Consider the following 23,291-nt stretch of genomic DNA (forward strand, 5'->3'; position numbering starts at 1 on the left):
CATTGAGCAATTAATAATAACAATAAGCACTTTAAAGTTTGCAAAGTGTTTTTTACCTATGCTTTTTGGTTTGACTTTCACAGCAATCCTTGACTCTCATCTCAGATACTTACTAATAATGTGACCTTGGATAAGTCACATACTGGTACTATTTCCTAACCTGTAAAAAGAGGGTGGTTATTCTCAATGACCTCCAAAATCAGTTCTAGCTCTTAAATCTTATCATAGCACGTTCTGGAGTCAGAAGAGCTAAGTCAAAAACTAGACTCGGGGCAGCTAGGTGGTGGAGGCAGCTAGGTGACTCAGTGGATAAAGCACCAGCCCTGGATTCAGGAGGACCTGAGTTCAAATGTGGCTTCAGACACTTGACACTTACTAGCTGTGTGACCCTGGGGAAGTCACTTAACCCTCACTGCCCCGCCAAAAAACAAAACAAAAACAAAAACAAAACAAACTAGCCTCTATCACTTACTACCTGAGTCATGACTTTGAGGAAGTCACTTTATTTCTTCATCTATAAAACCAGGGTGTTGGGACTCAATGACTTTCAAGATCTCTTCCAGTTCTACTTCTGTGATCTTACAGATGGTGAATTATTTTATGTTACAGTTGTTTGTGTATATGCCATCCTCCCTAAGTTCTATGGAGAAAAGGATCAAACTTTATTTAAGCTTCTCATTCCCCACAATGCCCAACATACAGTAAGCACTTAATAAACAGTGAATGAATTGAAGAGTGGGAGAATAAAATAAATACATGCATATCTAAAACAGAAACTATAATAAATGCAAAGAAAAATCTAAACAGATGAGAGATTGGAATTAATAGAGAAGAAAAAGCTAATGGTTTGCCATTAAGAGAGAGTAACGAAGCTACACACCTCTTGGGAGCCTTTCATCTTAGGCTTTCAAAACATTTTTCCAACATAACCCCGAAGGGAAGTAGAGGCTCTGACAAGCGGGGTAAGAGTCTGGTGATGGTTCACCAAACTGCAAAGAGAAGATGCTGTCCCGACTCTGAGTCATTAATAGGTCCTCTGCAGTGTCAGTGACTAGCTCCCATTAATCTCTATAGGAGTTACATGTCTGTCCTAATAAACCAAATCTCATGCAGATCCCGGGGACTGGCAGAGGCTGACGGTTCAAGTCAAGTGCTCAGCTCTGAAGGAAAGCAGTCAGCAAAATTCTGCTGCAGCCTGAAGTTTGCAGAAATGTTATATAGGCAAAGGAGAGATCTTAGAAATTCAAACACACTTCATGAGATAAATAGCTGAAAGGGAAATGAAGGTCGTTTTATTTTGTTATTTTATTTCACCAGCTGTATGACCCTAGGCAAGTCACTTAACCTCTGTTTGACTCAGTTTCCTCATCTGTAAAATGGGGATACTAATAGTACCTACCTTCCAGAGTGGTTGTGAGGATCAAATGATATAATATTTGTACAGTGCTTAGCACTGTGTTTGCATAATAGCAAGCACTATAGAAATGCTAACGATCATCATTTTTAATGATCTGCTTCAGCTTTGGAATCTTGGACTTAGATGACTCCAAGTTTCAATTCCAACACTTAGTAGCCATGTGAACAATCAATCAATAAGCATTCATTAAACACCTATTACAGGATTTTAAAAATCTAAGGTCATGCAACTTATTTTTTTTAAATATATATTTGATAACTATTTTCAATGCAATCAGTTTCCTTTCTAATCCTAAGTATTCTGTTCTATTCATTTTAAAAACATCATTGGAGAAGAGATCCATGGGCTTCACCAGCCTTCCACAGGGATTCACTGCACACAAAAAAGTTAAGAACTCCTGGCCCATTATGTGGCAGTTACTGCCTGAGGCACTGGGGATCCAAAGACAAAAAATGAAGTGGTCCCTGCCTTCAAGGAGCTTACATTCTACTGGGGGGAAACAACTCGTACATAAGTAAATATATACAAAATACATACCAAGTCAATATTAGGGTAGTGGCCGTGTGATTGAAAAGAAGGGAACAGATGCTCTAAAAGGCAGAGTAATAGGCCTGACTACTCTATTGGGTATGGGAGGTGAGGGAGAAGAATCAAGGATGACTCCAAGATGAGAACCTGGGTGACCGGAAGGCTGGTGGGACTTTGAAAAAGAAATAGGAAAAGCTGAAAGAGGATTGGGGAGAGGAAAGGAGATGATGAATTCTGTTTTGGACTGGTTGACTTTGACAAGCCAGTGGGCCATGTGGGAAGAGATACAGTAGGCACTGGATACATGACTGGACTCCAGTCTAGGAAGGAGAACAGAGCTAGATATACTGATCTGGGAATCACTGCACATGTAGAATTGAATTCCTAGAAGCTGAGGAGATCAACTGAATGAACTCAGAGAAAGAAGGCAAAGCTGAGCCTCAGGGAATGTCCACAAATTCTGGGTGGGCAATGATGATGGAGAGTCAGAAGCAAGTAGGAGAATCAAAAGGGATTAATGTCAAAGTAGGTAAGGGAGGAGAGAGTATCCAGGAGGTGAGTGTGGGAGGAAAATAGTAACAAAAGCTACAGAGAAGTCAATTAGAGGACTGAAAAAAAGGCCCCTGGCTTTAGTAGTTAAGGGATTATTATTAGCAACCTTATAAGAGTTTCAATCAATGGGGCAGCTAGGTGATAAAGTAGATAAAGCACTGACCCTGGATTCAGGAGGACCTGAGTTCAAATCCTGCCCCAGACACTTGACATTTACTAGCTATGTGACCCTGGGCAAGTCATTTAACGCTCACTGCCCACCGAAAAAAAAAAAAAAAAGAGTTTCAGTCAAATGATGAGTTAGAAGCTAGGTTGCTAGGAACTGATGAGTGAATGGGAAGTGAGCAAATGGAAGCAATAATGAGTGCAACTGTGAAAAGGAAACATGATATAGACTGATAGTGAGAAAGGATGTCAGTGCCAAGAGGTTTTCTTAGAATGGAGTAGACCTAGGCAGTGAAGGAGAGGACAAGCTGCCAGGTTGCTTCCCTTAATAAATGTAAGGGGAAAAAAAGAAAAACAAAACCATTTTTGTGGATTCCAGAGTTTCTAGCCTCACTTCGGATCTCTGTAAGTTTCCTGTTTATGGTCTGAATGAAAGACAAAATAGCATAATGGATAGAAAACCAACCCCACTCAAAGGCAGGAAAACCTGGCTTCCCACTTCCAATGCATTCTAGCTGTGTGACTTCTCTGGGCTTTTTCTAATTCAGAAAATGATGGAGTCAAAGTCAAAGACCTCTAAGGTCCCTTTCACCTCCGACCCTTAGGATTCTATGGTAATCTAACCTCTTTGTAGCGCAATTTCTATATCTGTAAAATGAAGTGGTTGGACTCAATGACCTCTTTTGTCCCTTTTTGTTCTAAAGACCCAAGCAGGGGTTCTTAACCCGAGGTCCACAGGCTCCAGAAAAGGTCTATGGATAAATTTCAGGGAATCAGTGAACTTTGTTTTAAAATATTTTGATAACTGTTACCTCAATGAAAATGGTTTCCTTTGTAATCTTTCATCATCTCCTTCATGAATTTTTTTTTCATTTATTGAGAATTTTATTTTTCCCCAATTACATGTAAAGACAATTTTTAACGTCCAATTAAAAAAAAATTGTGCTCCAAATTCTCTTTCTTCCTCCCTCCCCACTCTCCCTAAAGAAGGCAAGCTATTCAATATAAGTTATACACGTGTAGTTCTTCATGCATTTAAAACCATGATCCTGAGAAGGGGTCCCAAAGCTTCACCAGACTAACTGCCTTCTGGAGGGGTTCATGACATAAATAAGAAAGATTCAGAACTCCTGTAGAAGAAGACAGCGTCAGTGGGTTATAGTTTTCACTCTACTTGACAATTTTTCCTCTGAGCTATGAAGACAGTTCATTTTGCTTTTCAACGTGCTTTTTTTTTTTCTCCCTGCATAGAATGAATGCCAAAGCCTACCTTAGCAGATTCTGCCCCCCATAGCAATCCATTCACTGGATTTAATTTGACCAGAGAGTGACTTAAGGGGAGAACAAGCCAGTGTGGTTTGGGTACTTCTCTGCCCAATGGGCTACATGCCCTAGGCATTTAGTAATTTATTTTCTCTAATTTTGGATGTCAGCCCCTGGGGCTACTACAATTTGTGGGGAACGCAGCAAGGGCATGGTACTGCCTGGGCAGAGTAAAGGGCACAAATTTCCCCTAGAGAGCCAAGTGCTGACAGACAAACACCATTGTGTTTAGCTCTGAGCAAGTTTCAGGCAGATCAGGGATAAGGCCTTTGGATGCCCTAGGCAAAGTTTAAAAATGATGCCTTTCCTGCACTACTGTCCATCTGAGGCTTCAAGCAATCTACCATACATGCCACTGGACACTTCCCCAAATAAACACCCACGGGCCATGGAGAACAGAATTTTCTGGCATTGAAAGATGTGCATTTATAAAAAGTCACATTAAAAACGTCCTTCACTGCAGCACACCTATCCCAGATCCCCAGGGATATTGCATCATGACTTACCAACCTGCTCCTTCTGGCTCTAGTTTCCAAGATGCTGAAGCAGGTCGGGTGGCTCTAGGCAATTCTGAGTAGCCATTTCTATGTTAATGTTCGACAGGAGCATCAATAAAATGATGCTCTTCTTCTCCACCCCATTTCTGAAGCTTGTTTCTGCCACAATTAGGACCCAAAGACTTAGTAATGAGCCTTATTCTTTCTTTTTTTTTTTTTTTTTTGGCAGGGCAATGAGGGTTAAGTGACTTGCCCAGGGTCACACAGCTAGTAAGTGTCAAGTGTCTGAGGCCACATTTGAACTCAGGTCCTCCTGAATCCAGGGCTGATGCTTTATCCAATGTGCCACCTAGCTGCCCCTGGTGAGCCCTATTCTAGGAGCAGTTGAATATTGTCATTACTTTACATCACATGTTGTTTTAGATGAACTTATGTATGATGGAAAATTGTGATTATCTTTGTATTTCTCCTATCTTCACATGAGAGTACAAGTTCCTCACAGAAACGATGTCTTATCTAAACTTTATAGCTCTTCCACAGCCTAGCACATTTTGTGCTTCATCAATGTTTCTGGATGAATTTATGAATGAATGAATTTCATAGTGAACTTAGAAGGAAAACGGGAATTCTAAGAGGTATAAGTGAGGAAGGAATGCATTCTTGGGCCAGAAAACAACCTGTGGAAGAGCATGAAAATAGGAAATGGGATATCATATGTGTGTGTGTGTGTGTGTGTGTGTGTGTGTGTGTGTGTGTGTGTGTGTGTGTGTGATAAGCCGAGAAAAGTAGAATGGAGCCAAACTGTTATATGCCAGAGAAATTTGCACTTGATCCCAGAGGAAGTAGGGAACCACTATTAAATAGGGAAATGATATGGTAGACCTGTGCCTTAGAAATGTGAACTTGGTAACCATGTGGAGAATGGAATGGAAAGAGACTGGAGGCAGAGAGATCAATTAGGAGTCTATTGCAATAAAGCAGATCAGCGGTAGTGAGGGACTGAACTAGCATCACTGGGAAAATACAGGTGTATTGTAAAAGCAAGCAGTTTACAATTATTAAAGCCACTGCATGATTTCTCAGTTCAATCCAAACCACTAAGATCCTACCATTCAGTTCTGGGCCTTTTGGTACTTGAAAAAAATATGCCCCAAAGGCTATAAAACTGTGCATACCCTTTGACCCAGCAATACCACTACTAGGTCTATATCCCACAGAGATCATAAAAAAGGGAAAAGGACCCACGTGTAAAAAATATTTATAGCTGCTCTTTTTGTGGTGGCAAAGAATTGTAAATTGAGGTGATGCCCTTCAATTGGGGAATGGCTAGACAAGTTTTGATATATGAACGTAATGGAGTACTACTGTGCTGTAAGAAATGATAAGCAGATGGATTTCAGATAAAACTGGGGAGACTTACATGAATTGTTGCTGAGTGAAATGAGCAGAACCAAGAGAACATTATACACAGTATCAACAACATTATGTGATGATCAACTGTGACAGACTTAACTGTTCTCAGCAATACAATGATCTGAAACAATGCCAAAAGACTTCTTGTGGAAAATGCTCTCCACATGAAGAAAAAAGAACTGTGGAATCTGAATGCAGATTGAAGCATACTATTTTCACTTTTGTTGTTGCTTTGTTGTTGTTGTTGTTTATTCTTTCTTGTGTTTTTTTCCCCTTTTGTTCTAATTCTTCTCTTACAACATGACTAATGTAGAAATATGTTTAACATGATTATAATGTATAACCTATATAATATTGCTTGATGGCTTTGGGACAGGGGAAGGAAAGGAGGGTGGGAGAAAAATTTGGAACTCAAAAAAATATCTTTACATGTAATTGGAAAAAATTTAAATAAAATAAAATACAAAAAAGAGAGGTATGGGGGTGGAGAGAGATGTTTATTTTTCTTTACAGTCATATAATCCTGGGGTTGTCATTTGACAGAGGCCCTAAAGGGTCTAGTGACTTATAAAAGGTCACACAGCTAATTATTAGCAGATCCTGGTTTAGAACCCATATCTTCTGATTCCCAGTATATTATTCTCTTCACTAATCGACACTCTCCTCCCAGCATCCAGGAAAAAAGGTATTAAGCCAATGACAGAAAATCAAGACATAAGACAAACCGGTTCCCACTTAAATCACAAAACAGAGATGGAAGAGGATTTAATTTTAGTTCTAACTTGAATATATCTGACTTTATTACCAGAGAAACATGGATCATAGCATCACCAGTCTAGAACTACACAGGACCTTAAAGGACAGTTCATTCAACCCTCCCCTCCCCCCCCCCATTTTACAGATAAGAAAAGTGAGACCCAAAGAGATTGAGTGATTGTTCAAGGTCAGACAGGTGGTGTCAAGGATGGATCATTTGAACCTAATTCCTGTGACTAGAACCAGTCCTCTTTCTAGTGTAGCTTGTAGCCTCCTATTCTCATTCTCATTCTCTCTCTCTTACGCTCTGGATCTCTCAGCCAGCTAGCCCACGCTTCATCTAAAACAGGGTTGTTTTTTTGTTTTAAAGACTGGGTGTCCCTATGTAGCTGAGGCTGGAAGTTCAAGGGCTAAGGATGGGTCCAAACTCACTCGGATCAGCATAGGGAGCCTTGACCTGTTGTTTCCAACCTGGACCCAGTTAACCCTCCTTATACAACCTGGTGGGTCCGCTCCCACCTTCCAAGACTCACCATATTAATGCTGAACTTAATGTATAACCTATCAGCTTAGCCTACTGAAGCTCAGAACTACTCATCTTGAAAAAATCCACTGGCCTCACCTCCCTAGCAGTAGGGATTACAGGCATTTACAGGGATTTTAGGCCTGGTTAAAACCAGGGGTTCTTTTTCATTTGTTTGTTTGTTTTTTGTGGGGCAATGAAGGTTAAGTGACTTGCCCAGGGTCACACAGCTAGTAAGTGGCAAGTGTCTGAGGCCAGATTTGAACTCAGGTCCTCCTGAATCCAGGGCCAGTGTTTTATCCACTGTGCCAATTAGCTGCCCCCAAAACCAGGGGTTCTTAAACATTTCACAGCACCAATCCCCCTTTAGTAGTCTAATAAATATTAATTCTTCTTAGAATAATGTTTTTATTTATTTGTTTATCTATTTGTTTATCTATTTATTTATTTGTTTATTTATTTATTTGGTGAGGCAGTTGAGGGTTAAGTGACTTGCCCAAGGTCACACAGCTAGTGTCAAGTGTTTGAGGCCGCATTTGAACTCAGGTCCTCCTGATTCCAGGGCCAGTGCTCTATCCACTGTGCCACCTAGATGCCCCAGAATAATGTTTTTAAATGCAAAAATTATAAATAGGATTGTAAAAGAAACTGATTATATTAAAATATGATGAATATTTTTTAAAAATCCAAGTTCCCAGATTCCAAGTTAAGAACCCTTGATCTAAACGGATTCATATAAGAGGCATAAATGAATGTGAATCTTAGATCATAAAACATTCTGTTACACAGAATCACTCAGCTATAATGCCAGAGTACTTCAAAGGTGAGCTTGACCTGTACTTCTAACTGCCTTCCACATGCCCATAACCTCACACCTTCCCTTCCCCAGCTTCCCAAATACAAAGTAAGGATTCAAAATATTAACTCACCAATTGCCTGTGGTTTCTTTTTTCTGATCGATGCCCGAATTATGTCTGCTCCATGGATTTTATCTCTGTGTCTCTTAGACTTGGCTTCATAAAACCACTGGCCACTCATATTCTTCAGCTGTTGGTCATCCTTAATTTTTTCAGGCAAATGTCTGTAAAAGGGGGAAAAAAAACATATACCAAGGCTTCACTTGGTCAAGGGTGCACACTGGATAAATGAGTTCATTATGCTACTGTTTAAATAAATATAGAAATACCCCACCCAAACACACGGCATCCAATCTCTCTGATGGTCCCACCAACTGCCCAGACGTCTCATAAATGTTTGCTTCTGTTTGACCAAAAGTTAAGGAAACCAGAGCCAAGATTTTTTAAAAATTCAAAGTTCCCATCATCCATGATCCCTGAAATTCCAGAAACAGAGATTCATTTCTCTGGCTTGAAACTTCACGTCCCCTCTAAAAACAAGAATTCCTGGGGGAAGAGTAACATATTAAGGCCAGATGAGGCATTTTTACATTCTGGTGTGAATGAGTATCTCAAGAGTAGTGCTATCTGGGATCGGTTTTTGAGATAAAAGAGAGATTGGATTATGGGGGTCAGAAAGTACTAAGATAAGCTTTGCCTACTTGATGATTTTGCCTGGGACCAGTACTCAACCCCTTTCCCTCCACCAGTACTCCACCCCTCCACATACTGGATACTAAGCTCTGAGCAAGGCCTTAGCTTCTCTCAAGACTCAGAACCAAGACTGGTACAAACCTCTCTCAGTGACTTTATATAGGAAGTCAAAGACTGCCATTGCACCAAAGTTTATAAATGGAACTATAAGCTTCTCCAATCATCATTGTTTTGCTGTTGTTGTTTTGTTCAGTCATGTTAAACTCTTCACGACCCCATCTGGGGTTTTCTTGCCAGAGATACTGGAGTGATTTGCTATTTCCTTCTCGAGCTCATCTTACACATGAGAAACTGAGGTAAACAGGGTTAAGTGACTTACCCAGGGTCACACAGCTATTAAGCATCTGAGGCCTGATTTGAACTCAGGAAGATGACTTTTCCTCACTCTATCCCTTGATGCTCTATCCACTGGACCACCTAACTACAGAATAACCATTGTTGCCTATTCCTAATTCCTCTTCCCATGGCTAACACAAATATTCAACTCATTTCTAAGTCTCTTACACCCTAATCCTTGTCATTCACATGCCCCAATAGCTCATACCAACCCTTCATCACACTTTCCACCTCTTTATTTCCATTAATAAAAATGATAGTAGAGAGACAAATTGATGTTGTTTGTCCTTCATTTTTTTTTTTTGGCAAGGCAATGAGGGTTAAGTGATTTGCCCAGGGTCACACAGCTAGTGTCACATGTCTGAGGCTGGATTTGAACTCAGGTCCTCCTGAATCCAGGACCAGTGCTTTATCCACTGCACCACCTAGCTACCCCTGTATCTCATTCTTGAAGAGGACCATGACATCAGGGTGTTGTTATGACTTGCAGTGAATTGGATTTAAGTGAGGGAAGGCTGTGCAAGGTCACCAACCTCACTCTCCATCTGAGTCCATTGGCAAGATATACACTAGGACGATTGCAGATGGCCCCAGATTTTTAAGGCAGCTGGGATTAAGTTAACTTGCCCAGGATCACACAGCTAGTAAGTTTCTGAGGTAAAATTTGAACTCAGGTCCTTTTAACTTCAGGGCCAGTGTTCTATTCACTGTACCACCTAGCTGCCCCAAATTGATATAGTGAATAAAAGGTCAGTCTTGGAGCCAAGTCCTGCTCTGAAAACACAATAATAACTGGGTGGCCATAAGCAAGCTAAGATAATAAATTTTAGATGAGTTATTTATCTGCATTTGTAAGGAGAATTTACAAGCAGTCAATAAACATGTACAGGGTGGGCCGAAAGTCACGAATGGGTTTCAATATTTAATAGCTCCTTTATTTTTTGTTTTTAATTTACAATATCATAGTATCATATACAGCATATATAGAAAGTACATATATATATATACACACACATATATATATATGAAATTTTAAAAATAATTTTCAAAAGGTTATTAAAAGATCAGACCCTTTTGTGACTTCTGCCGCCCCCTATTAAATACCTACTAGGTAACAGGCTCTTTGCTAAGCACTGGAGATAGAAAGAAAGGCAAAAGACATTCCCAGCTCTCAGGGAGGCTGAGGTCTAATGGAGTAGACAGCATGCAGACAAGATACATGCACAACAAATTAGAGATATTTAACAGAGGGAAGGCACTGGCCTTAAAGGGGGTCAGGAAATGCTTCTAGTAGAAGGGGGGGTTACCTGGGCCTGAAAGAAGTCAGGGAAGCTGAGAGGTTGAGATGGGAAAAGAGAATTTCCAGACATGGGGGTCAACAAAACTACCTGGAATCTGGAGACGTCACTGGATCCCAGAGTACATGAGGAGAGTAAAGTCTAAGACTGGGAGGCCAGGTTGTGGAGGTGTCTCCATGTCAGACAGAGGATTTTATAGTTGATCCTGGATGTGATAGGGAACTGCTAAGATTTATTGAAGAGGATGATGACAGTCGGATTTGTGCTATAGGAATATTAATTTTACAGCCGAGTAGAGGGTGGATCTATTCTATGCTACATAGAGGAAATCGCAGGCCTGGGAGAAATAATAAAAAATAAAAACTCTGTGTGTGTGTGTGTGTGTCGGGGATGGGGAGGTGACAGGTCTCTTTAAAGTTTTCAAAGTACATTAGATAGGGGCAGCTAGGTGGAACAGTAGATAGAGCATCAGCCCTGGATTCAGGAGGACCTGAGTTCAAATCTAGACTCAGACACTTAACACTTACTAGCTGTATGACCCTGGGCAAGTTACTTAACCCTAACTGCCTCACCAAAAAAAAAAAAAAAAAAAAAGGCAAAGTACATCAGAAACTTTACCTCACTTGACCCTTGCAACAACATTATATGGAAGAGAATACAGGTATCATTATCCCTGTTTTATAGATCCAGAAACTTAGTCTCAGATAGATTAAATGACTTTCCCATCATAGTGTGGGGACCAGTTTTTAATTGGGGAGTGCTAGCTAAGCGGCTCGCCGCAATATTGGGGCAAGGAAGGAGACCGGCAGCCTCCCTCAAAACAGAACAAGATTTATTTTAACAAGAACGAACTTAAAAACAAAACACAAACAGGATCAGTAGGATCAAGGGAAAGGAAATAAAATGGGGAAAGGGAAATTATAATACCTGAAAAAAAACCACCGCCCAGGAATCAGCTGAAAATATACAGCAGAACGCCTGTTGCTTTCCAGCTTCCACCTAGAATGCCCAATTCTCCTCCCCCAAACCTAGAAACTCCCCACACAGTCCCAGCCAATGGGATAGCTGCTCTGATAGTCACATGACTGCCCTCACTAGGCTTCCAATCATTATAATTTTGCCAGGCCCATGTAGGTGTCTGTGAGTGGTGATGATGTAAGGTGCCAGAGCCCTGGCCAGGGCTACAACCAGTGGGTGGAGCACCCTGCAGTTTGCGGAGCCCCAGGCCAGTGCTCCCCGAGGCATAAAAACCTCAAATAACAATTAATTCTTTACAATAGTGAGCATCGGAGGTAAAATTTGAACTCAGATCATCTTCAATCTCTTTCCCTTAATATTTCTTCTACTTCAAGTAAACGGCCACTTAGCCCGTCTGCCTCAGTTTCCTTATCTGTGAAATGGCGATAATAATTACACCTTCCTCCCAGGGTTGTTGCCAGTATAAAATGAGATAATATTTGTGAGCCTCACAGTACTATATAAAGGCTCTCTTTTATTGTTGTTATTATTTGGAGTCAGAGTAGTTTTGTCTGACATTGCTTGTATTCACTGGAGCAAGTCACCTAAATTTGGGCCTTGATTTCTTCGCCTACAAAAGAAGACGTTGGACTAGAAGCCTAGCTCTGAATCTATGATCCCTTGACTCGCAACCATGCCAGGAGAGGATGAGTTGAAGAAACCGACAAGGTTTAGTTTATTGAAGAGAAGATTTAATCATTAGAGAATGAGAACCACCTTCAAAGGGTCACAAGGAAAAGGAAATAAGACTTCGCCTGCTTGGTCCTAGAAGGAAGAGCTAGAACCGATGCGGGGAAGTTACAGGAAGCCAGATTTCAGCTCAACGCAAGGAATAACTTCCTAATCATCAGAATTGTTTACAAACAGAAGGGGCTCTTGGGAGGGGAGTGAATTCCTTGTCTCTGAAAGTCTCTAAGCACAGAGCACATGACCATCATTGGAAATGCAGGACTGGTGCTTAGGTTGGTATTGTACTAGAGGATTTCTGAGGACCCTTCAGACTCTTCAATTATATGATCTGTTAGGCTAAGGAAGAACTGAAGATGCCATCTCCTTGAGCAGGTAATAATGACGATGATGATGATGTCGCTAATGATAGCATTTGTTAGCACTTATAATGCAAGTAGTGCATACTATGAACAGGAAGTCTTTACAATTATTATCTCACTTGATCCTTACAACAAACCTGAAAGCTGGTGCTGTTATTATCCCCATTTTACAAATCAGGAAACTGAGGCAAACAGTGGTGAAATGACTTGCCCAGAGTCATACAGTCACACACATGAGGCTGGATTTTAATTTAGGTCTTCCTGACTCCAGGTTGAGGGGAGTAAAGTCTAAGAAGACTGGAAAAGGTAGGAGAGAGCCAGGTTGTGGAGGTCTCTGAATGTTGAACAGGATTTTATAGTTGATCCTGGATGTGATAAGGAGCCACTAAGGTTTATTGAAGAGGATGGTAACAGAGTCAGATTTGTGCTATAGCTGTGCTACTTAGCTACTTAGCTAAGGCAGTTATAGGCAGTTATGTGGTACAGTGCATAGAGCACTGGACTTGGAGTCAAGAAGACCCGAGTTCAAATTCAGCCTCAGACCCTCATTGGCTATGTGACTCTGGGCAAGTCACCACTTCTGTTTGTCTTAATTTCCTCAAATGCAAAATGGGTACAACAACAGAAGCCACCTTGAAGGTTGTTATGAGAATCAGATGAAACTATTTATAAGAGCTTAGCACAGCACCTGGCTAATAGTATGGCCCATATAAATACGCATTCCCTTCTACCTTGAGCCCAGAGAGCACATTAATTACTTCCTGATTCCAGGTCTTTAGGGAAGGGAAGGTTTGCTCAGTGCTTGAGTATCTGGACCATCTCAGATGGAGGCTGTTTGGGGGTTTAGTGAGTGAGAAGCCTAAAAAAAGGGTCCAGTCACTCCTGGATGAATGAAGAGAGCAATAATTGGCAATGATTCTCTTCTCATCTGACTTAAGAGTGTTCTCATCTCTCGGCAGCATTCAAAAAACAATGGAATGATTTCAGGAATGTGGCATCGGTCATCAACTGGTTGACCCCCACACTCCCTTCCATTTTACTCCAAGTTTTTCCTAAAAGGGGATTCTGAAGGGACCCTTGTCTAAACCTTGGTCAGCTTCAATCCCACACGACTCTCAAACAGAAGACAAATCATGTAGTGATTACAACAAAAGTCTGTGAACCATAAGAATGAGAACATAACCCGTGACTGCCGGGCAGTGTTTGGCTCCCTCAGAATTCTTAGTCATGATATACAAGGAACAGGGTTTTGAGTTTCTTGTTTATTTATGTTAAAGGGAAAAGACAGAAGCAAAACATTGTAAAATAGCAGCTTGCCTGATTCTCCTAAAATGGCTGCCAATGCTGGATTTAATAAAACAATCTCCCCACCCTTCACACCCCCTTTTTCTCAATTCCTTTGGGAGAAAACTATAGAGACAAGTTCTCCATCAGACAGGGGTCTGGTCTGGATGATTTTTAAAGTTTCTTCCAAAATCTAGGATTCTGTGATTCATTGGGAGATTTCTTAGATGAAACTATGTACCCTCAAACTACAAGACTCCCCCAAAGATAAAGATTCTTTGGAATCACAGATCTAGAGTTCAAATGGACATTGGAGGACATCAACACCAACCCCTGCATTTTACTGATGAGGAAACTGAGGCTGAGAGGTTAAGAGACCTGCTCTGGATAACACAGCTAATAAAATGCCGGATGTAGAATTTGAACTCAGGTTTGTTGTTGTTGTTGTTGTTGTTGTTTTGACTCCAAGCCTAGCATTCCACTGCAGCATCTTGCTGTTCCTTAAAAGAAAAGTTATTAATCCACTGGTACCACCGAGGCTTTCTACAACTTACACTCATCTATCTCTTCCTTCTGAAACCCACTACTGAATTTCTGAGTTGGTGCTAAATAAGAATAAGAATAATAGTATTTGTATAGTGTTTCAAGGTTTGCAAAGTGCTTTACAAATATCATCTCAATTTGATTCTCAGAAGACCCTATTATTATCACCCTCATTTTACAATTGAGGAAACTGAGGTATACAGAGATAAAATGACTTGTCTAGGATTATGGAGCTAGTGTCTGAGGCTGGATTTGAACTCACATCATTGTGACTCTAGGTGCAGCCTATCTAGCTAATGTGCCACTTGGCTATCTCCTGGTATTGCAATTACATATCCTCCAGTTTGAGGGGGGGGAAGATAATCACAGTTCATTTTTATATTTTAATATATTCCTTTAAGCTTTATAAAGAGGATCTTCCCTAACAACAGCCCTAGAAGGTAGGTAAGAACAACCATTTCCATTTCTACAGCACAAAAAGGTAGTGTGATGGCCTGGCAAGACATACGATCAGAAAAGGTAGGTTTGCAATTCCTTGGCTATTACCATCTATATTTCACATTACCATCACCCCATTTTATAGAGGAGGAAAACAGAGGCTCAGAGGAGTTCAGTGACTTGCTCAGGGGAATGACTTTGACAGCTTTTAAGTGTCCAAGGCAGACCAAAGCGTTGCCTTGTTTTCCTTTGACCTTGTTTTGTCTCTTCAGTTAAAATATTCCCTTTAATGATTCAGATTGTGCTTTCTATTTTTGTTGTTGTTGTTGTTGTTGCGCAGTGGCACCAGTATGGTGTAGAGGATAAAGGGTCAGCCTTGGAACCTGGGAGACATGGGTTCAAGTACTAGTTCTGACATGTTCCAGCTGTGTAGCTATGGGCAAGTTTCTCAGTGATCTCAGGTAACCAACTTTCTAAGATGATAAGTGACCAGAAATGCCAGTCTGCCTAGGTGCAGAGTTTTCACATGGAGAGTTCCCCAAAAGGAGAAATCTCAAATCCAAACAGCACCCAGTAAGGTCCTTGAGGATACAGTGGGTACTCAGTAAAAATACTTGTTGAGTTACTGAATCAAAGACAGGAAAATCAGCACTTAGCTAGAAGAAAATGGCCCTTGATGTGTCTTCATTATAAGCACAAAGATAGAAAAAGGCAGAATGGAGAAACCAGACCCTACAAGAGCTGCATTTGTAGAATCCCAGAATTTAGACCTGGAAGGCACGTTAGAAGCCCCTTAGTCTAACTTGCTTATTTCAATCAATATCAAGGCAACCCCAGAATGCAACAGAGCATGAACATGCATGTGAAAAATCAAAAAGGAGTGTAGAGCCTCCGGGCTTAGCCCCAACATGCTTCTCTGAGCCTACTTCTCTCCTCTAAGCTCCTCCATTTATAACTATGAGCTCATTAAGGAAGGACCATACATTTTGTGATGTGCCTAGTTAACAAGATCTAGAAAATACCATAAGGAACAATCACAATTAATAAACTAGCCAGAGAGATCAATTAATCTGTGCTTCTCATTGAAAAAAAATGCTGGGGGCAGCGAGGTGGTGCAGTGGATAGAGCACTGGCCCTGGATTCAGGAGGACCTGAGTTCAAATCCGGTCTCAGACACTTGACACTTACTAGCTGTATGACCCTGGGCAAGTCACTTAACCCTCACTGCCCTGCAAAAAAAAAATGTTTACAGAAAAATCTCAAGCAAAATTTGAAAGTTTCTCATTGATGTCTGTTTCAACCTACAGAATGTCAGAGTTATAAGGGACCTTATAAAACAACTATTCTAACCACCATTTTACAGATGAGGGAGTTGAGATCTAGAGGGGGTGAAATCACTTTCCTGAGGTCACACAAAAAATTAGTCACAGAGCTGAGACCAGGGCTCATGATTCCAAGTCCAAAATTTTATTACTCTTCTCATACCTAGGAATGAGGCCTAGGTATGAGGAAGATCTGGGTCTCAGAAGAGTAATTATATCTTATTCTTTCTACTCAAGAATCCAACCTCTAGAAAACAATTGGAAAAAGAGGGGGAAAAACACACCAAGCTCTGGAGTCGAAAAGGCCTTAGCATAATTCCTGATCACACTTTCACAGGAACAGATCGAGGCCTGTAAGGGCTTTTACAGCAAAGGGGTCAAACTCAGGGTCCAGCAGCTACAACTGGAACCCTCCCCCATGCTGCCCAAACCAAATTAAAATGTAATTGGAAAATATTTAACAGAATAAATAAAAATACAATAGAGCATAGGTAATGTTCCATTATATAAATATAAGAGAAGATTATGTAATAACCTTATATGAGCTATAATATATAAAAGGTATAATGTAATATAATATAATAATAACTCTTCACCTGGAGAGTTCCCCACAATGAGGAATACACACGTCCAGTGGCCTCCAGTTTCTATTTGAGTTTGACACTACTGTCTTAGGTTATCTAGTCCAACCCTTTCATTTTACATTTGGAATTTATACTCCTTTAAGCCCCAATTTCCTGACCTGTAAAATGGCACTAGGGAAGCTAGGTGGTGCGGTGGATGGAGTGCCAGGTCTGGAGTCAAGAAGACTGATCTTCCTCATCTTCCAAATCTGGCTTAGGATATTTACTAGCTGTGTGACCCTGGGAAAGTCACTTAACCCTGTTTGCTTCAGTTTCCTCATTTGTAAAATGAGCTGGAGAAGAAAATGGCAAACTACTTCATTATCTTTGCCAAGAAAAACCCAAGTGGGGTCACCAAGAGTCAGACACAACAGAACAACAAAATGGGGAAAATAAGAATTATATTATCCACCACATGAATCTGCTGTGTCAAAAGTACCTTTGCAGCCTTCAAGGTAGAATAAAATAGAAATGTGAATTGTTAGTAATCAAGAAACTTCATTTTTTTTTTTTGGCAATTAGACCAATGAAACTGGGAAACAAAGAAAAGAGGTGCATCTGCCCAACAGCAGTCACATCTTACAACTACATAGTCAGTGTGGATTTTTGCCAGAACCATGGACTTGAGAACACATAAGTAACATTGACACAAAACCTCATCAAAGTCACTTTGAGTGTCAAAACCTTTCATTTTAAAAGACAAAGACCTCAAGAAAGGCAGCTGAAGATCATCACAAGATGTGGTCAGATGAACATATCTACGGAAAGAACACCCATCCCACCAGATGTTAGGGGGCTGAGGGTATATGTCTATACGAATATGCATTTCCTGCTGATGGTGTGAAGTCCAAAACAGAAAGCAACAAAACAATTTCATCTTTAGATGATGAAACATCAACTGTAAATATGGGTCAACCATGTATGGAGAGACTTGTTTTGAAGAAAAATAGCCAAAGTTATTAGATCAAGTTAGCTGTCAAAACCTTGTCTTCCTCTGTCTCTTCCCTCCCAAATAAAAGTTCTCTAGTAGTCCTAAGGTTTAGAGGGAGTAAATTTCTTTCCATTCCCACCATGCCACTGATAGTTGGCACCTTGGCCATGCTCAGGAGCTTCAATGAGAGACACGATAAGCAACACCAAAAGGACCAGAACTGGTAACCTTTGCTAAGGATTCCTGTTATCACAGCAAAAGGGCATTGCTGGCAGCAAGTGTATGTGCCCAGAGGAGGGGCATGTATTGGAAGGGCAGTGGTAAAGGTAAGCCTTTTTATGGCATCAAATCCCCTTAGTCCCTCTCAAGGAAAAATCCGCCCTTTACAGGTGGAAGGGACATGTAAAGATGATGTGGTCCAATGACCTCAAGGCTCAAAGAAGATGAGTTACTTACCCATGGGCGCTTTAATAAATATTAGTTACAAAATGTGAAAAACTATAAAGTAAGTTCCTAAACTGACTTCTTTGTGGCTTTGTAGAGGTTTTATCCTCTGGTACTGATTAGAAAAAAGCTAATAAAACTTTTTTTTTACAAGATAGTCCTTCAAATAACCAAAAACTACCATGTTTCTCTGTCCCTTCCCCAGTCCAAACTTCCCCAAGGTCCTTCAACTACTCCTCTTAAGACATAGATTCAAGGCCCTTTACCATGATGGCTTCCCACCTCTGGACACTCCAATTTATCAGTATATTTCCCAATTTTTGCACCCATGGATATATAGATAGTAAGTGAGGAAGTTAGGACCCAGAGTCCAATGCTCTTTCCATTCACTTCCATTACAGGCTGTGGTCATCTTTTAATCTGTCTTTTCCAAAAGCCCAACTAGGAAGCTAGTGGCATTGGGGTCAGGGAGGGTATAGAGTAGCCATTTGGGAGCTAAGGGGCCAGGAAGTTCTCCTTCCCTTACTCAGGAAAACTAGTGGCAGTGGAGTCAGGGAGGGTGTGGGATGGGCCTCTGTAAGGTCAGAGGCTAGGAAGGAGCACTGGCATCCCAGAGAAGGGAAGCAGAGCCCTAGATCAGATGTGTTTTTTACCTATATGACTAACTCTACAATATATGAACTTGCCTTTGATCAGTGTCATATACTTTGACTTAACTCTTTATGGATCTTACCTTAGCTGTCCAACTAAGCTTAGTTCCTTCAAATCAGGTACTATGACTGGAGTCACTGCCAATAAATGAGGTTTCTTTGATTATTAACAACTTCTGCTTATGTGTATCCTCTACAACAATGGTGGCAAACTCAGGTAGAAACAGATTCCTGCTGGCACAAATTGACTTAGAAAAAAGCAGGCTGGGAGTGAGACCTCTCTGCACAACACCAAGCTGTGAGTGACACTTCTGCAGAACACCAAGCACAGTGCTATCTACATAGTAGGGACTTAGTAAATGTTGATTTGAAGTATAGGATACATACACAACATCCTCCCCATCTCCACCAGTAATAGTAAGAATACAACTCCTAGAGGAAACCTGTAAAGTCTTACGCTTGGGTTAGAAACAAACAACAAAAACAATTTCAAAAAAAACCCTAACAACTTCACAAGTCCCGAGGTGGGGGAGGCATCGTTAGACCTGTTGTTCTGAAAAAGATCTGGTGGGGTTTCAAAGACCACAAGATCAATATGAGTCAGCAGTAGGATGTGACAGTCAAAAATGCTAATGCAACCTTAGGCTGCAATAAGAGAGACCCGGTACCCAGGAATAGGAAGATGATAATCCCATGATACTCGGTCCTCATCAGGACCTCATCGGGAGCCTTGTCATTAGTTCTGGGCACCACAGATTGGGAAAGATTCTGAGTGTCCAGAGGAGGGAAACCATCTTGGTGAAAGGCCTTGAATCTATGCCTTAAGGGGAGCAGTTGAAGGATGGAGGGAAGGGGCAGAGAAACATAATCGTTTTCAGTTACTTGAAGGGCTAGCTTGTAGAAAAGGTATTAGCTTTTTTTTTTCTGATTAGCACCAGATGGCAAAACCAAGAGGAATGGATAGAAGCTGCAAAGAAGCCAATTTAGATTTAATGTTGGGGAAAGCTTTATACTTTTTACTAACTTTAAAAAATATTTTTATTTTAATAATTGACTAATATTTACTAATTTTTAAAATAAACCTTTTTTGGGGGGGGGAGCAATGAGGGTTAAGTGACTTGCCCAGGGTCACAGAGCTAGTAAGTGTCAAGTGTCTGAGGCTGGATTTGAACTCTGGTCCTCCTGAATCCAGACCTGTACTTTATCTACTGCACCACCTAGCTACCCCCTAAAATAAAACTTTTACTAGCATTCACATAGCTAGTAAGTGTCTGAGGCTAGTTTGAACTCATGAAGATGAGTCTTCCTGATTCCAAGCCTAGCCACGGCACCACCTAACTTCCTTGGTAGACTCAATTAGCTTATTAGGAAAGGCCCTTACTAAAATTCAATAATAAGAGTAAATAGCAAAGCAATTTATTTTTTTAATGTTATTTATTTTTAATCATTCTTTTCTTTTTAAAAAAATCTAATTCCGAATTCCCTTCCTCCTTTGCATTCTCTCCCAAATCCACTGAGAAGGTAAGTAATATGACATCAGTTATATATATACGAAATCCTGCAAAACCTATTTCCATATTAGCCATGTTTCCAAAAAGAGCAAGAAAATTAAAGGAAGCAAGACAATTATATTTCAATTTGCACTGAGTTCATCAGGTACTCTACTCAGCAAACTCTAGTAGAAAAGCTCAGCAACACTAAACTCTTAACATTTTTTCATCGAGTCCTTTGGAATTGTCTTGGATCATTGTACTGATTAGAGTAGACAAATCTTTCACAACTGATGATTACAACATTGAGGTCACAGTGCACATGATGTTTCTTCTCACTTTGCTTTGCATCAGTTCATATAAGTCTTGCCATATTTTTTTGAAACCACCTCCCTTGTCATTTCTTATAGCACAGTAGTATTCCATCACAATCATATGCCACAATTTGTTCAGCCATTTCCCAATTGATAAGCCTCCCCTTGATTTCCAATTCTCTGCTACCACAAAAAGAGCTGCTAAAAGTATTTTAGTTACAAAGCATTTCCCTCAAAATCTAGGACACATTTGTTTCATAAATATACCAGAGTCTGGAAGAATGGGTATGAACCTAAAGCACAGTAGTCGTGAGGGACATTTTTAGGAAATGGCAACTCAAATCTCTGGAATAGCATGGCCTTTACATCCTTTCTTTCTCTGGAAAGTCTTCACTAAGTTCACTTATTGCACTCAGATCCAGGAAGGACCAAGAAAGTCACTTGGCCTTAGAGCAACTTGCTTGACCTTTCAGGTCTTTACAGGACATGACATTTCTGCTGACTCCCTGAACTCCATCCTTGATGAAGAGATGCAATTTCCCCTTCAGCCTCAGGCTGGCCTTTTCTGTTAATGTGTTATAGTGTTCTTTTCAGGAAAGGCAATGACCCTCAGCTTAGGACTGGCAAAACCTCTCTCCTCTTTGACTCTAAGATACTTTACTCCTGGTGTGGAGGTGAGAGAGATAAGGCCTCTCTTGATAAACAACCCTTTCTGATTCATAGGTAGTTTCCTTCAATGAGTAACTCCACTTTTACTTACATATGTTGTACATCCCAGAATACTGCTGGGTCTTATGCAAAGAGGCATCTGGGAACAAAGGTTTAGAGACAGATTGTGGCAAATTCATTTTTTGATGGCCTTTTCATATGCAGCTGAGATATATGTATGACTCAGATCCTAAGGCGACTGTGTTTCTTTTGTATCTAATAAGGCTTCCTCTTCTCATTTTGATGTTTTTATTCTTTATGACCTTGAAACTTGTTGAAGTTTAACTAATACAGTCTTCTGGGTAAAAATAGGGCATTGAAATAATTAGTCTTTTATGAGAACAACAAATTTTGATGAACCCCTAAGAGTTATGATGTATATAATTTTAAAACTTGAAATGCTTATCAAGCATACAGACTCAGAAATAAATATTAAAAAATCAGATGATGTTTTTAACAGATTTACTCTCCCAATTGTGTCTTATGTACATGACTACTAAAATACATACACATTGAAATACACAAAAATGTCAAGGGGAAAACAACCTGGTTTATACTACAGATAAGCTACAAAACAGATAATCAAAAATTCATTATATAATCCAAGTCTTGTTCAGTCTGACTCTTTGTGACCCTGTAGACCACACTGTCCATGGGGTTTTATTTGCAAAAATAATGGAGTGGTTTGCCATTTCCTTCTCTAATAGATTAAGGCAAACAGAGGTTAAGTGACTTGCCCAGGGTCATACAGCTAGTGAGTGATGCTGAATTTGAGTCTTCCTGACTCCAGGCCCAGTGCTAGTCACCTAACCACTTCCTAGGCAGAGGTGAAGTGACTTGCTGTGAGCAAGTATCCATCCACGTGACAGCACCTTTATTATCTCGAGCCCTGATTTTTAGTAAAGAAGTCAAACTGCACCAACTACTCAACATGCCATCCCTTTGAAGCTCAGTGTCTCTTCCCTCTCTCTCTCTCTCTCTCTCTCTCCCTCTCTCCCTCCCTCCTTCTCTCTCTCTGCCCCCCTTCTTCCTACCCTCTGGCCCCTCTTTCTGGCTGTGTCTCTTTCCCTCCCAAAAGCAGAGTAGCTAATAACCAGAGATAGCACCTCTTCAGGCAGGGTTTCAGGCTGGCCTGTGTTCCTTCCTTTCTCTTCTTCTTGCCAACATCTGGACAAAGGTTAAGTTGCCTTTCCTCCACCTCAGATCCATTCTTCCTCATTGAAGCCCTGTTTCTATGTCCTTTAGCAAGTTCCTTCACCTTCTCTCTCAAAAGGGAGATCAGCCTATACTTGACAGGAATCACTCTGCGGTGGCACCTTTGCAAATGCCCAAGGCTCTAAGTCTGGGATGCTCTGGTCTAAAGACCAGCATTTTCTGTAGTGAATTCAATTCAATAAATGTATATGAAATGCCAACTATATTCAGGACACCATGCAAGATGCTGAGGATTCAATGAAGAAATAAATATGAATGAGTTCCTGCTCTCAGAGTCTAATAGTTTTTGGTGGTGGTGTTATGACTCTGATCCCACCCAGCTGAAAAGAAACATTGATACTCTACTCATCAAACTGTCTGGTAGAAAAGTTCAGCAACACTAAGATCTAATCACAGACTCTTTTATAGATGGAAGGAATTTAAGATTTCATCTAATCCAATCCCTCTCAACGGATCACGAAATGTAGGGCTGGAAGACACCTGATAGTTCAGTTAGCCCAACTTGCTCATTTTACATATGAGGAAACTGAGGCCCAGAGAAGGGAAGCACTTTGCCCACCTTAGCACAGCCTAATCCATGTTTGTTGAATTGAACTGCCCCAGTTCACACAGCCAATTAGTGGAACAGCCTGGAGAACCCAGGTGTCCAGATCACCTCCCCTGCCATTGGTTCACATTTTATCAACACCCAGGTGAGTCTCTAATCCTCTCTCCTCAATAAAGAACGTGCCATGGGGCTTGGTTTTTGCATCCACAGGGCACAACAAGGGGCATCCATCAACTTCCAGTGAAATTCATCACTCTTATCTTAACTTCGGTCCTCAGGCCTGACCACACCTAAGTCA

At 40.7% G+C, this 23,291-nt stretch overlaps 1 protein-coding gene across 7 annotated transcripts in view; it reads right to left on the reverse strand.

The window, feature by feature from the left end:
• SYTL2 (synaptotagmin like 2) overlaps positions 1–23,291 on the reverse strand; it is a 151,429-nt gene that overhangs the window by 70,764 nt on the left and 57,374 nt on the right. For all 7 annotated transcript variants that reach the window (XM_043992536.1, XM_043992537.1, XM_043992535.1 and 4 more), the window contains exon 3: positions 8,104–8,255. In XM_043992536.1, the coding sequence (XP_043848471.1) occupies positions 8,104–8,255 (152 nt within the window). The remainder of the gene's footprint in view (positions 1–8,103; positions 8,256–23,291) is intronic.

This window comes from Dromiciops gliroides, chromosome 3 (genome assembly GCF_019393635.1).
Source record: "Dromiciops gliroides isolate mDroGli1 chromosome 3, mDroGli1.pri, whole genome shotgun sequence".
NCBI lineage: Eukaryota > Metazoa > Chordata > Mammalia > Microbiotheria > Microbiotheriidae > Dromiciops > Dromiciops gliroides.